At 44.3% G+C, this 13254-nt stretch overlaps 2 protein-coding genes across 3 annotated transcripts in view; one reads left to right on the top strand and one right to left on the bottom strand.

The window, feature by feature from the left end:
* The window catches only part of macrod1 (mono-ADP ribosylhydrolase 1), a 123507-nt gene that overhangs the window by 28092 nt on the left and 82161 nt on the right, over nt 1-13254 (top strand).
* Nucleotides 1-13254, bottom strand: part of flrt1b (fibronectin leucine rich transmembrane protein 1b) — a 44653-nt gene that overhangs the window by 1200 nt on the left and 30199 nt on the right. For both annotated transcript variants that reach the window (XM_077609648.1, XM_077609647.1), the window contains exons 2-3: nt 7308-7863; nt 1-3451 (exon numbers count right to left, since the gene is read on the bottom strand). The exon at nt 1-3451 is cut by the window's left edge and continues 1200 nt beyond it. In XM_077609648.1, the coding sequence (XP_077465774.1) occupies nt 1244-3436 (2193 nt within the window). In that variant the 5' untranslated portion in view covers nt 3437-3451; nt 7308-7863 and the 3' untranslated portion in view covers nt 1-1243. The remainder of the gene's footprint in view (nt 3452-7307; nt 7864-13254) is intronic.

Below are 13254 nucleotides of genomic sequence, written 5' to 3'. Positions count from 1 at the left end.
TGCTACGTTTCCAATGTGCGATTTATTTTAGTAGGCGAACGAAGGCTAATCCTTTCCCCCCCTCGTGAGGACGATTTCACTTCCTAATTTGGTGTCCTTAAAAAATAATGACCTGGCGCGTCTATTTATGATCACGTATTAGGAAGAAGCTTTAAATTTTTGGAAGTCTCCTTTTGTGGAGTGTAGAAGTCACATTTGATGGGATGCGTGTCACTTTCTCGTGGATGTCTCGTCATGTTTAGGTGACGCCTCCATTGTTACGGAGCCTTTCAACCCGTATTTTTACTCCGATGCACCCGCCCCCCCCGCCCCGACTCCCACTCGCTGTTAAACCAACATCGTTCTTTGGGTCTCGTTCCTAAAACGCCAGCTCTCGCTTTGTTCTTCATATTTGCTCTCTCCATCCAAACATCTATCTATCTATCTATCCATCACAATGACTCCCCCGCCTCCCCCCTTTGCTCATTAGTCTCCCCATGTGGCGGCTTGTGTCTCATGTCTTTGTCAGAACTGTTATCATTACTGTCAGCTCCTTTGGCGAGAACAAAGTCGTCCTCCGCTCACGGCGCCACAAAAGACACCAGCGAAATGAAAGGAAAATCGTCTGGGCTAAAAAAACAATGAGGCGGGGAAGAAGGAACAATTAAATTGGGTAAAGTAATCCGAGGGAAAATAGAAGGGGGCGCGCCGAGCGAGTATTTTCACATCGAGCGATTCGTTGTCGTTTGTGGATTAGAACGAGCGTTCATTTCTCCCTCCTGTCATCCCTTCGTCAACGCCGCAAACGAGCGCGGAGTTTGTCGGAAGATACGGGAGCTATCTATATACACGTAAATCGCCTTTCCCCGCGTATGATAAATATATCTCCTACATCATCTAAGCCTAGTATACCCACCTGAAATAAGTTACCGTGTATGAAGAAGAGCCGTTTTGAAAGACACCGAGATAGCCAAAAGAGAAAACCGGAACCATATATAAATAGCACTGAAAGAAGGGTGCGCCGTCATGTGTGTTACAGTCGTAGATAGAGTACAGTATAGAGCAGGACTGTCACTTCTGTCACGCCATAGCGATATCCAGTCGAAAAGAGTCTCTTCTACTTAGCAAACGTATCAGACGTGACCCGGCTGAGGCACAAAGGGTACTTTGGAAACCAAGGACAAAAGGGCCCGCGGCCGAAGGGTAGAAACGGCGTCGGGCCATTCCGGGCTCGGGGGAGCCGGCCGGGGCGGCCGCCGCGCCATCACGTGTAGGCGTAGTCTATGTCGGGGATGCCGCCCTCTCTGTAGCCGCGGTTGGTGCCGTAGGTGACGTGATGGTGGCTGCCCTGGCTGACGATGGTGCCGTTGAGGCTGGCCGCCCGGTGGCCGCTGCGGTACGTCCCGTTGGCCTGGGAAGCGGAGGACGAAGAAGACGGGAAAATGGTGTGGATGTAGGTGACGTCCTCCAGTTTGGGTTGCAGGGGCTGGTGAGCCATGGTCGTCATCTGAAAGCCCGCCGGAGGCGCTCGGATCTCTAATATGGAATTGTCTTTCTTGGTGCCCGACTCCACGTAATCGTCATAATTTTTGGCCCCTCGCCCCCGGGTGTACGAATTGGACCCCTCCGACTTGTAGCTCGTTCTCTGTCCGTACCAGCAGAAAATAGCAAAGATGAGCAGTAGGCTCACTAACGCCGTGGCACCCCCGATGATCCCCGCCAGCGGCAGGGCCGTTAGCTCCGAGTCTTGCGTGCCCTTGTCGGACCCGTCCCCCCTGGAGTTGGCCGCGGCCTCTCCGGTTTCTATTTGAGCGCAGGCCGGACTAGAATCCTTACTGTTGCTTTCCACGCTGCCGCCACGAGAGGTCCCCGCGCTGGAGCCCAGAAAGGTCTCCTGTCGTAAGGGCAGCAGGCAAATAAGGTAGTGCGAGCGCGGCGTGAGTTGGGTCAGATGGTACTGCCTTCTCTCCCCCGGAACCAGAGTCTCCGTGATGGAACCGAGGGCCGCGCTGGTACCCAACCTCAGCCACGAGAGGCGGAAAGAGGGCGCCGCCTGCGGGCACAACCAGCTGACCAGAACGCTGTCCGAAGAGAGGGCTTTGACGGTCAGCTCCAGGGCCTCTGCGGAGGCGTGTCCTTCCCCCCCGGGGGCCAGAGGCATGACCAGACCCGGTCGCTTGGCCCGGAGCGTGAATAGGGAACCCTGGGTGGGGACCAGCAGGGAGTTAGTGGCCGTGCTGCCGCGTGGAGCCGAGACCACGGCCTGCCCGTCCCCTCTGACGCTATCGTCGGCGCCTCCGTTCTTTTCGGAGGGATTGCCCCCGATCCCGCCGGCCGGCGGTCCTTCGCACTGCTCCATTAGATAGGTGAGGTCTTTCAGGGACTGACCCTTCACCGCATCCGGTGCCTGGCAGGTCAAGCCCCTGACCGTTACGGCGGCCCCCCAGCTGTGAAGCCAGGCGTGGAGCCAGCGCAGGCCGCAACTACAGTACCACGGGTTTCCCCGCAGCAGCAGCAGCTCGAGGCTGTCGGCGTCTTTAAGAAGCCCTCGAGGAAGAGCGGTCAAGTTGTTCCCCGAAAGGTCCAGCTTCTGGAGCCGCCGCATGCCGTCCAAGGTCCCCCGCGGTATGTGAGTCATGCCGTTGTCCTGCAAGTGTAGCCGTACCAGATGAGCCGAAGGGAGGTTGACCGGGGGGGACTGCAAGGCGTTTCTGACCAGCGACAGCTCCGTGAGATTGGCCAGGCGGGAAAAAGTGTCGTCGGCGATGCGCGTGTTGGCTAGCAGGTTTCCGTCCAGGACCAGCCGTCGCAGGGAGGAAAGCCCTCGGAAAGCGTGCGTGGGGATGGTGTTGATCCTGTTGTCGTCCAATCGCAGCTCCTCCAGGGACGCCGGCAGGCCGGCGGGGATGCTGGACAGATGGTTCCGGGAGAGGAACAGCAGCCGGAGCCGCGGCGTCCCAGAAAAAGCGCGCTCTTGGATGCTCACCGTAGATATGGAATTGTCATCCAAGTGTAAACGCTCCAGCAGCGGTAACTTGGCCAGAGACGATCGTGGTAACGTTCGTATGTTGTTATCCTGCAAATGCAGCTCGCGCAACGAAGGCGGGAGGTGTATCGGGAACTCGTCCAACTGGTTGGCGTACAAGTATATGACTCTTATGGAAGTGCTGCGCTCTAGCGACGGGGGCAGGCCGGCGTTACTCAGTCGGTTGCTCTGCAGGTAGAGGATGGCGGCCGTCAACGGCAGGGGCGGAATTAGACCGAGTCCTCGGTCGTTGCAGTAGACGAAACCCTCGTCGCAGCGGCAGACCGAGGGGCAAACGATTCCTTCGTCGCCTTCCCCGCTCTCCAAGGCGATGGCGGCTGCCGCCAGTTCCAGTACCTCGGCCAGTAAGGTGAGGCACAGTAGAAGCACGAAGAGCCAATCGCGAAGGTCGGCCACACTTTCGGTCGCCATGTCGGTCTGCGGGTCCTGACAAAAAATAGGGAGGAGTTAAAACGGGGTTGGAAAACTGCCACGAAAATGTTGCGTTAAGTGAGAAGTGGATGGATCGTATTAGAAAAGGCATTTGGTTCAACGTCGGTGGCAACTTTTGTTTTTATTAAGTTACAGTGGATTCTATCTTCAGTACTCGACAGAAAAACAAATCACGCAAGGTCCTCATCAAGCAACATAATAGTTTATCCCTGGAGCTTTTGATTTGAAAATAGGAACATCATTCTCATGAAACACAATGCGCATCTAAGTCCTGCCAAGATGCATTTAAAGCTTCGGCTGCATTGGATAATAAAATGTCATATTCTGGCCAGTGAATTCTAAGTGATTGCGAACTGGAACGTTGACTGTTTCAAAAAATAAAACAAAAATATGAATCACATAATACATCATTAGATATACTGTATTTTCTTGCGTATTAGCCGCCCGCGCATATAATCCGCACCCTTAAAATTGCCAGAGAATCGTTGAATTTTACAATTTCCTGCATATAAGCCGCCCCCTGGTTCACATTTTTCACCTCCGTTTTCATGGTTTGAGTAGAGAGTACAAATGTGTTACTTTGAAGGGAAAATCATAAGAAAAATCATCGCACATGGTATTTCTGAGATACTGAATCGTCTGCAGTGGCAGGCACAAGTGAGTTTTTTTCTTTACTTTCATTGATAGATGGCAAAATACATTTTGGTTCGCGTTTTATCTGTTTATCTTTTCTCTATTTTGAAATAAATGACCGTATCGGCCGCATTGTATTGCGCCATGACATCATGGCGTCATGACGTCATGACATCATGGTGTCATGACATCATGACATCATGGCGTCATGACATCATGGCGTCATGACATCATGGTGTCATGACATTATGGTGTAATGGCGTTGTCAACTTGCAGTTTCATGCATGTCAACTTTTTATGCACATATAAGCCGTATCCTCAATTCAGTCATCATTTTTTTTCTCCGGTCATTCCAAGATAAGGTGGATTAGCTGTCTTAAAACAAATAGCTGAAAACTGTATTCATTAGTGACTCCAAATATATTTTTTTTAGCGACTAAATGTCAAGAGCAGATTTAAAGTGCAAGCCAGCCTTTTTGAAAAAGGCTCGTGATTGGTCCTCCTCTCTCTCGAGTCGTTTGATGAAGATGCAATGAAGTGTTACAAAATGTAAAGTTTTTTTTCTTACTTCAGGGGATTGACTAGTGAAACATACTTTGCAGAGGCTGTCCATTATTATTTGGGTCAGCGCAAGCGAGCACGAGACAAATGGGCAATTTAGCGCCGAGAGATGTGAGGTGGAGTGATTGGCCGAGGAAGATTACAAGAATCAGGGAAACCGAATGGATGACAGGGATGGAGAAAATTGGACAGTGACGGAGATTACCTCAAATGGAGTGAGTGACATGAAACTAAAATGGCAAAATGACCGGGAAGAGGAAATCCGATTAATTGCGCCCAGTGCCGATGATAGCGGCCAAGACAACAGACGCGGTCACGCCGCCGTGACAGCGCCCAATCAAACCACGCTTTGGAATGTGGAATAAACGGAGCGACCCGATGCGGGATTTCTTCGTACACTTAGAAATGCCCACGCAAACAAATTTTCTCGCATATATGCCGGATTTGTTGCTAAAAAAAAATGATGACTGAATCGAGGGTACGGCTTATATGCGCACAAATTAGATTTGACATGCACGGAATTGCAAGGTGACAATGTCAAAACGCCATAAAGCAAGAAAACTTAATTTAAAAAGGCTGGCTTGCACTTTAAATCTGCTCTTGACATTTAGTAGCTAAAAATATATATATTTCGAGCAACTAATAAATACATTTTTCAGCTATTTGTTTTAAGACAGCTAATCCACCTTATCTTGGAATGACCTACCGTATTTATAAGACGCTTTTGCCGGACAAAAAAAAAATGACTGAATTGAGGGTACGGCTTATATGCGCATTAAAAGTCGACATGCACAAAACTGCAAGTTGACATCACCATTACACCATAATGTCATGACGCCATGATGTCATGACGCCATGATGTCATGACGCCATGATGTCATGACGCCATGACGTCATGACGCAATACGATGCGGCCGATACGGTCATTCATTTCAAAATAGAGAAAAGATAAACAGATAAAACGCTAACCAATATATATTTTGCCATCTATGAATGCAATTAAAGAAAAAAAACTCACTTGTGCGTGCCACTGCAGACGATTCAGTATCACAGAAATACCATGTGCAATGATTTTTCTTAATATTTTCCCTTCAAAGTAACACATTTGTACTCCCTATTAAAACCATAAATATGGAGGCGAAAATTAAGAATCAGGGGTCGGCTTATACGAGAGAAATTCTCAAATTCAACCATTTTAAGGCAATTTTAAGGGTACGGCTTATACGTGGAGGCGGTTAATATGTGAGAAAATATGTTAGTAAATGTATCTTCTATACTATTTGTGAGCAGCAATATACGTAACACAAAAATAACGAAATAATTATCTCCTCTGAGTCACTTTGGCTTTGACTAAACTATTTATAGAGATGAGTAACATACGCTGGTGAAAGTTGCATCTCGTCCTTTTCTTTTGCCCGAGGCGATATTTTTTTCCCCTGACATGATTTGACAGCACATTTGATAAACAAATCCATTTAAGGCAAGTCTTTTTTTCGCCTTTTCTTTTGTGCAAATGTGCCCACGTGCTAGTTTGACAAACCCCAACTCGCGCCATGCAAACTCGCCCCTTAGCTGCAGTCAAAATGCATGCAAAGTGAATGAGACGTGCCAACAATAGAACGGACGAGGGGTCGCGTCGGGGGGGAATCTGGGGACGGATGGAAATGAGAAAGAGGACGCAGATGGAGAGCTGAGAGTGGGAGGAGCCGTAAATGAATGCAAAAGAATTATTCGGTGTAAAAAAACGGTGCTCGTTTGTCAACACAATTCATGTGGACATATCTTCTAATGTGAATAAGAGGTCAGGACAATGCTATTAATATTTTGTATTTTGGGAATGTCAGCATATAAGACCGTTAAAGTGAAAAAGCTTTTGACTTATTGTCCAAAAAAAAGGCCAAAGGTCGTATGTAGTATGGAATGGCAACTTTAACCTTTGGAAAATAAGACAGTGTTCATAAATGTAAATACAAGTGCTAAGGCAAGAAAACTGATTTGATCTGATTTTGGAAATAAAAAGCTCATAACATACAGAGTCCTAGTTAATAGTAATACGCTATTTCCTTTTTAAATCAATAATTGCAATTTTCTTTAATCCCAAATTGTATTTTTTTTCTTTTTATGTTGTTGTTAGTTCAAAAAGCATTTTTAAAAATCAGTTTTAGATCTATTTAGGGCTTTTGATCCAGTTCTTTTAATCCGATTAAAAAAAAAAAATCTAAATATTATATCTAAAATGTTTCCTCTTTCACTGTAAATAAACAGATTTTAATTTAAAAAAAAGCTAAAACGTATGATACATTTAATACTTGCCCTTTTTTACGATTACAAAAATATTCTATATATTCTTATAAATTCTAAATAAACGTAAAAAAATCCACTACGAGAAATTATTTGCGATCAAGAGAAGATTTGTACTCATTTTAATGTCCAAAAATGATCGATCAGCACAATCGGAAAAGCTGTCAATTCATTAATCGATTAATTTTGGCACCCTTGTTGGAAGACATCGAAACTATGACAAAAACGAGTTTGACAGTCGTGTCATCTAGTTGAAGATAGGCAATGTGTGTGTGTGTGTGTGTGTATGTGTGTGTTGGCATGACTATAAAAAGTCTCGTCAACCTTGGGTGCGATGGCCGAGGGCTCGACTAACCTGATCAGTACGTGGCGTTCGCTTCTGGCGTGGTTGTTTTTCTCGGCGCGAATTGGCTCCAGAGGACTTTTAGATGGTCCGGTTCCAGCGACTTCGGGATCTGGAGCCGTTCAGACGTAGGGTCTAGTTCCTTGGGGCCGTTGGATCTTTCTCAGCTTTGACAAATGATGATAGGGATAATGATAGTCTTTACCGCAGGGCTCCGGTCGTAACACCAGCATGGCTCAGGGCCACCGCATTTGTGTGCTGGGTGGTTTTTTTTTTTCCGACTGCCAGGCTCTCAGTGCTGGGTTGCTTGTTAGGCCTGCCAAGTCAAGTCATCTTCAGCCAGGGTCCAGAGGCCCAATCGAGGAAGAGATCCTCCAACACCAAAAGGCGACACTTTGGTCAGACGCTCCGAAGATCGGCGGTGGGCTCGAGGGTTTCGAAGGCAGTCCGGGATGCTCACAGGAGCAGCGGGTCGTGGAAAGAAAGTGGCGAAGGACTCGCTCTTTTTATTCGCCAAGTGGTCCCAATGCACTTTGCGGAGGCTTGTTTCAGCATGTCATTTTGTAGCCTGAAAAGACAGAGAAGAATACTTTTTTTTGTATCTTAGATTGAGAAATATGGCTTATTTGAGACAAGAATGTGTTCTTTTTCTGATGAAAATGAATGCATCATTGAAATTTGTAGTCTCAGCAGGAACGTTTAAAGGCTCAATAATGAAAATTTTCAATTTGCCCTCAAATGTTGATTGGTTTAGGCGTTGAAGAGTCAAAGTTCTCGTATGGTAGTGTTTGGATTTAGTTTGAAGATTTAAAGAGTTTTTTTCAAGCATATGAAGTGGCAAACTCAAATATTCGATTGGGTTTAGAGACGTTGTCAGATTTTTAAAAAGTGTGAGAGAAACAAGGGTGAAAATGTGATCTGAAGCCGAGTTTGCATCTCGGCTTGAACATAAACAGAAAGTGTTTGTGAAGGAAATTTAATGAGTGAGATGGGGTTGCGATGATGATGATGATGCTAAAATAGATCAGCCTTTCGCATTGGTTCTGGGCCAGTTCATTAGCGGCAGTTTAGAAGACGTTCAAACTCAAACTGTGTCACACAGGAGCTCACAATATTTCTGGCTCGTGACACTCATCAAATGACGTAAAGCCCGCTTGCTAAGGGCGCCAACTTGTGCAATTTAGCTTTGAACTCTTTGACAACCATCACAATATTCTCCTAAATCTCTTTCGGATGTCGACAAATTTCCCCGCGAAATAACAACGTCAAATTCCCCCGAATTTTCAAAGAACTACAGCATTAAAATACCTTGCGAAGGTCGACACTTAATTCTCGCGTGCCTCTCGTTAAGGGAACTGTGTTTTATAGCCGTGCGTGGATTGTTTCTGTTTTTCTACGGAAAGTATCGGAGCTTTCGGTAAGCACCGCTCGGAGTGATTTTGTAGCCGGAGAAGAGAACGGCGCTCCCAGGTGAGCACTGACTTTGGCCAGACAACGTCTTCATCAGGAATACAAAGTGTACAGAGACAGACTCATTAAGGCCATTAACTGGTCCGCTGCGTTCGCTCACCTAATCGCTCCAACCCGTAGAAAAGCAGACCATGTAACTAGCTTGGACGTTATTGTGCAGATAAAGCTGTTTTTGAAAGACGGCCTTTCTAAAAACACGCTCGGCGAGCTTAGGTCTTCCGTTAAATTGCGTCGGGTCGTTGCCGCGAATGGAAGGGAATCGAAAAAATGACAGCGCGCTTTGGAGTGGCCGTTGACCAGACGGTAATTTGTCCTTTTGGTTAAATAACCCTCATTTGAGATCTCATTTGAGCCGTGATGGACAGCTTCATATTTGCGGATTAGGGGGGAACGAATAGCTGGACGTGAATAAGAAGGGGATGTTTGCAAAAGCACGTTCACTTGTTGACTGGCGAGACACCATGTCGATAGTCGCAGAGCGTCAACGGGGCTTTGCGCCCGCTGCTTTGGCGTTAACACACTGACAAAGCCGTCCTACTTCTCCATCCATCAAGCTTCCCAATCAATGTCTCTAACAACTCTGTCTCTCCGTCTACTTTTGAGGCCACTGAAACCCAAAAACAAGTTGATGTTCACAAAAATTTAGCGTTTTCAAAGTATGCCAAAGAGATCATGTGTCAATTTGAAAGTAATTGAGCTAGGCTAGAATACAGACACAGGAAAAGACATTTTAGACATAAATAAATAGGTAATAAATAAGTTAATAAATAAATAGATAAATACATATATAAATAAAAAAATAAAAAAATATACAAATTTAAAAAAAATGAATACAAATAAAATACAAATAAAAAAATATGTAAATAAAAAAATGAATAAATACAAATAAAACACAAATAAATATGCAAATTAATAAATATCTAAATAAATATGTAAATAAATAAATATGTAAATAAATAAATATGTAAATAAATAAATATGTAAATAAATAAATATGTAAATAAATAAATATGTAAATAAATAAATATGTAAATAAATAAATATGTAAATAAATAAATATGTAAATAAATAAATATGTAAATAAATAAATATGTAAATAAATAAATATGTAAATAAATAAATATGTAAATAAATAAATATGTAAATAAATAAATATGTAAATAAATAAATATGTAAATAAATAAATAAATATGTACCTGAATAAATATAGCCCACCCTTAAACTTTCCAACAATTGTACCACCTAGAAAGACCTCAATCAATTATCTCCACATTAAGTAGCCCTTTTATTGCGAAATGTAAGGCCAGCCTTAAACGTTACTGAAGATAAAATGCCACTGTGCAATTTTTTTTTTCTATAAGAGTCGCCGGCAATATCCTCTCAGATTGATCAATCGTCACTAGTCGTCCTCGCGTGACCTTCTTTGTCCCGGATAGAAGCATATATAAAATGACTGTACGTGTTTGGGAATCCATGAAGATAGGAGCACCATCTCCTGTTTTTCCTCCCACTTCTCTCTCGCTTTGTAATGAATACACGCAAATCCCAAATTGTAATTCAGGTCATGGTCATCCGCTAAGGTTGTATCCTGGCAACTGGACTGCTCCTGTTTTCCGACGAGAGTTCACCTTAAATCCAAACGGCTTTTTTTCCACTTCCGAATTTTACGTTCCAAATTGTATTCGTATGAGGACGTATGAGGAATTAGGAAACAACGTCCCCCATTACTCCGTCCACAGATTGCCTTATTTAATGGCCTAAGAGGCCCTGACATACCACTTGACCACAAGATTAGGGAACGACTGACATGGTGTCAATCAACATTCTTTATCAGACAATATTACAAAGTCATTGTGATTCAATTCAACAGCATTTGATTGATTTTAAAACTTAACACATCTTGTTAGAATAAAACACTTCAATTTGATTGGGTGATATTTTTGCTCAAAGCATTCCCAGCGGCAAAAACAAATATTGGCCCTGTGACTGGTTTGTTCATTTTCATGCATTTGCTGGCTTTTCTGTATGGAAATAAATAAAAACAATATAGCTCTGAGCAACTGCATAAAATACCGAGACAAATCTAACAACGACAAAGTACACGAACAAAATCAAAAATCTCCTTCTACTTATATAATGCCAATAAAAGCATTCGGGCCAATCAATTTTGGCAAATTAAAATTAAAAGCATTCTTTTTTTCCCCAAACATCGTAGCGACAGTCAAAGACGGACGATTGGATCGTGGCTTAACCCGTATTGACGTATCGCCGAAACGGTTTCTTCCCTAACGACACGGTGGAAAAACAAAGCCCTATTGTTGACCACTCGGAGGGAACCCACCTACTGAGCCATAAATAACCGGCCTCTTTTCCTCGACAAAAAAGCATTTTGGTCTAAAGCAGGGGTAGTAAACCTGTGGCTCAGGAGCCACATATGGCTCTTTTGATGATATGGCTCTCCACTAACCTGTGAGGTAAACTATGGAAACTGCTAGTGAGAAAGCGCAGGAATAGGAGCGTTACGTTGGTATTATGACATTGACACTACCCCAGCGCCTTATAATCATTTTTTTTCTTCATTACACTCTTTTGGATGGATTTTCTCATTGATACTCATTGATTAGCAACAATGTAACAATGTTGTCAAAAGAATTCAGAGACTTTTTGTACTTTAAAAGTGGTGAAGCGACTAAAAAAGGCACACATTTTCATGTATGTTGACTTTTAAATTCGGAGCATGGCTCTCAAGGATTAACATTTAAAAAATAGGAATTGTTTATTGCTCTTTCCATCAAAAAGGTTCCCAACCCCTGGTCTAAAGGCGAAACGTTTTGAGTACAAACGCTCCCCTACTTACGAACGAGTTAGGTTCCGAGCGATTGTTCATAAGCTGAATTTGTTTGTAAGTTGCTCAGTGCTATATTTTGTATTATAATTTATATTTAAGGCCTATATAAGTATATTGAAGGTTTATAAGTGCATTTGTATGTTTAAGCCTTGTATAAGTAACACGCATTGGTTTGTACTGAAAAAAAACATTTAATAAAATGGAGAGAATACATACAGTACTGTATGCATACATTAGAGAGAGAGAGATTTACTAGAAACTGACCAAAAGAAGCTATCTAATGACGATTGCAGTTTTCTTTTTTTCATCATAAATGATGTGGTAGCACTGTATGGCATCATTCAATTGATTTGCAAACTTTGTGCAACGTTCAATATTTGGTCCTGCTGCTCGATCTCTATGTTTATAAATGGTACTGACGGTCGAACGATTCAAGTTGTATTCCCGTGCAACGCGCATCAAGCTTCGTTATTTTTGCCACTCATTTCAAATGAAATGGCTTGCCTCTTCCTTGCACCTCCCTCAATAGAAGCCTTTCGCTTTTCACCAACCATATTGAATAATGGATGCACGAGATATTTAATGATACAAATGAAAAAGGTTCTTTGCGCACTGGAGATACGTTCACGCACTTCCGCATTGCAACGAAGTGGGCAGAAGAAGGTTGATGCTGGGTGAGCTGAGCTCTCACAGCGCCAGGCGTCGTCGGTATTAGCGGCGGAAAGAAGTACTACTCGGAAAAAGGCGCGCAATACAAAATTGAACTTACGAACATTTTTCGACAAACGCAATTTGCAGACATGTTCGTATGTACCGTTGTTCGTAACTCGAATGTTCGTAAGTAGGGGAGCGTCTGTACACACAAATGAGTCAACGATGAAGAATAGCATCTTCGTTTAGCATTGATGTTGTTTTTTTCTTCAGAAACGGCTTTTTCTCGTCACCACAAAAACTCTTTTCAACGTGATTAAAAAGGAAATAAAATCTTCTCCTTCATTCCGATGCTCTCGGGAGCCTTCCTTTTTTTATAAGCTCCTTTAGATGACCTTCTATTTGCATTAGCGCACCACTGAAACCTTTTAATCGACAGTAGCGGAGGAAATTAACTATATCAAATCTCAATTTCCATCAAAGCTGGGCTCCATCAGGCAGTTGAGAAAAATAGAGAGCAAAGAAAAAGTGACAGCTGCGATACTTGGCAGCCGGCTCCTCGGAGACGGCAAACCGGGGGCGCCGGAGCTCGGATTTCATGCGAGAACCCAATTGCGAGCACTTTGTAATCACGGGGCTGTCTAACCTCGGCGTTAGCGAGGTTGATGAGCACGCGTCCCCCCCCGTCGAGGCTCGCCGCTGAATATTAAAACGGCGAGGAGAATTCCCCCGAGCCTCGTTGCCGGGCGGAGCTTATTGTTCTCGCCAGGCCTTCGGCTCGCCGCGGGTTTGTGGGTTTTTGTACTCTTAACGCACAAATCGCCGTCTGAGACGCGTGCTCACGCACGTAACGGCCGCGGCTTCGCGGCGGGCGAAACCGAGCGGCAGTTAAGAACGGCAGTCGGGGTGATGGGTGGGGCATTGGCGGACCGCCGAGGCCCGTAAAGACGAGCGGACTGAGAGCCATCACGGCGAGCGCCGGGGCCCGAC

Source organism: Stigmatopora argus, chromosome 9, assembly GCF_051989625.1.
Source record: "Stigmatopora argus isolate UIUO_Sarg chromosome 9, RoL_Sarg_1.0, whole genome shotgun sequence".
NCBI lineage: Eukaryota > Metazoa > Chordata > Actinopteri > Syngnathiformes > Syngnathidae > Stigmatopora > Stigmatopora argus.
The sequence above is the reverse complement of the archived record's forward strand: the minus strand, read 5'-3'. Positions and strand labels throughout refer to the sequence as shown.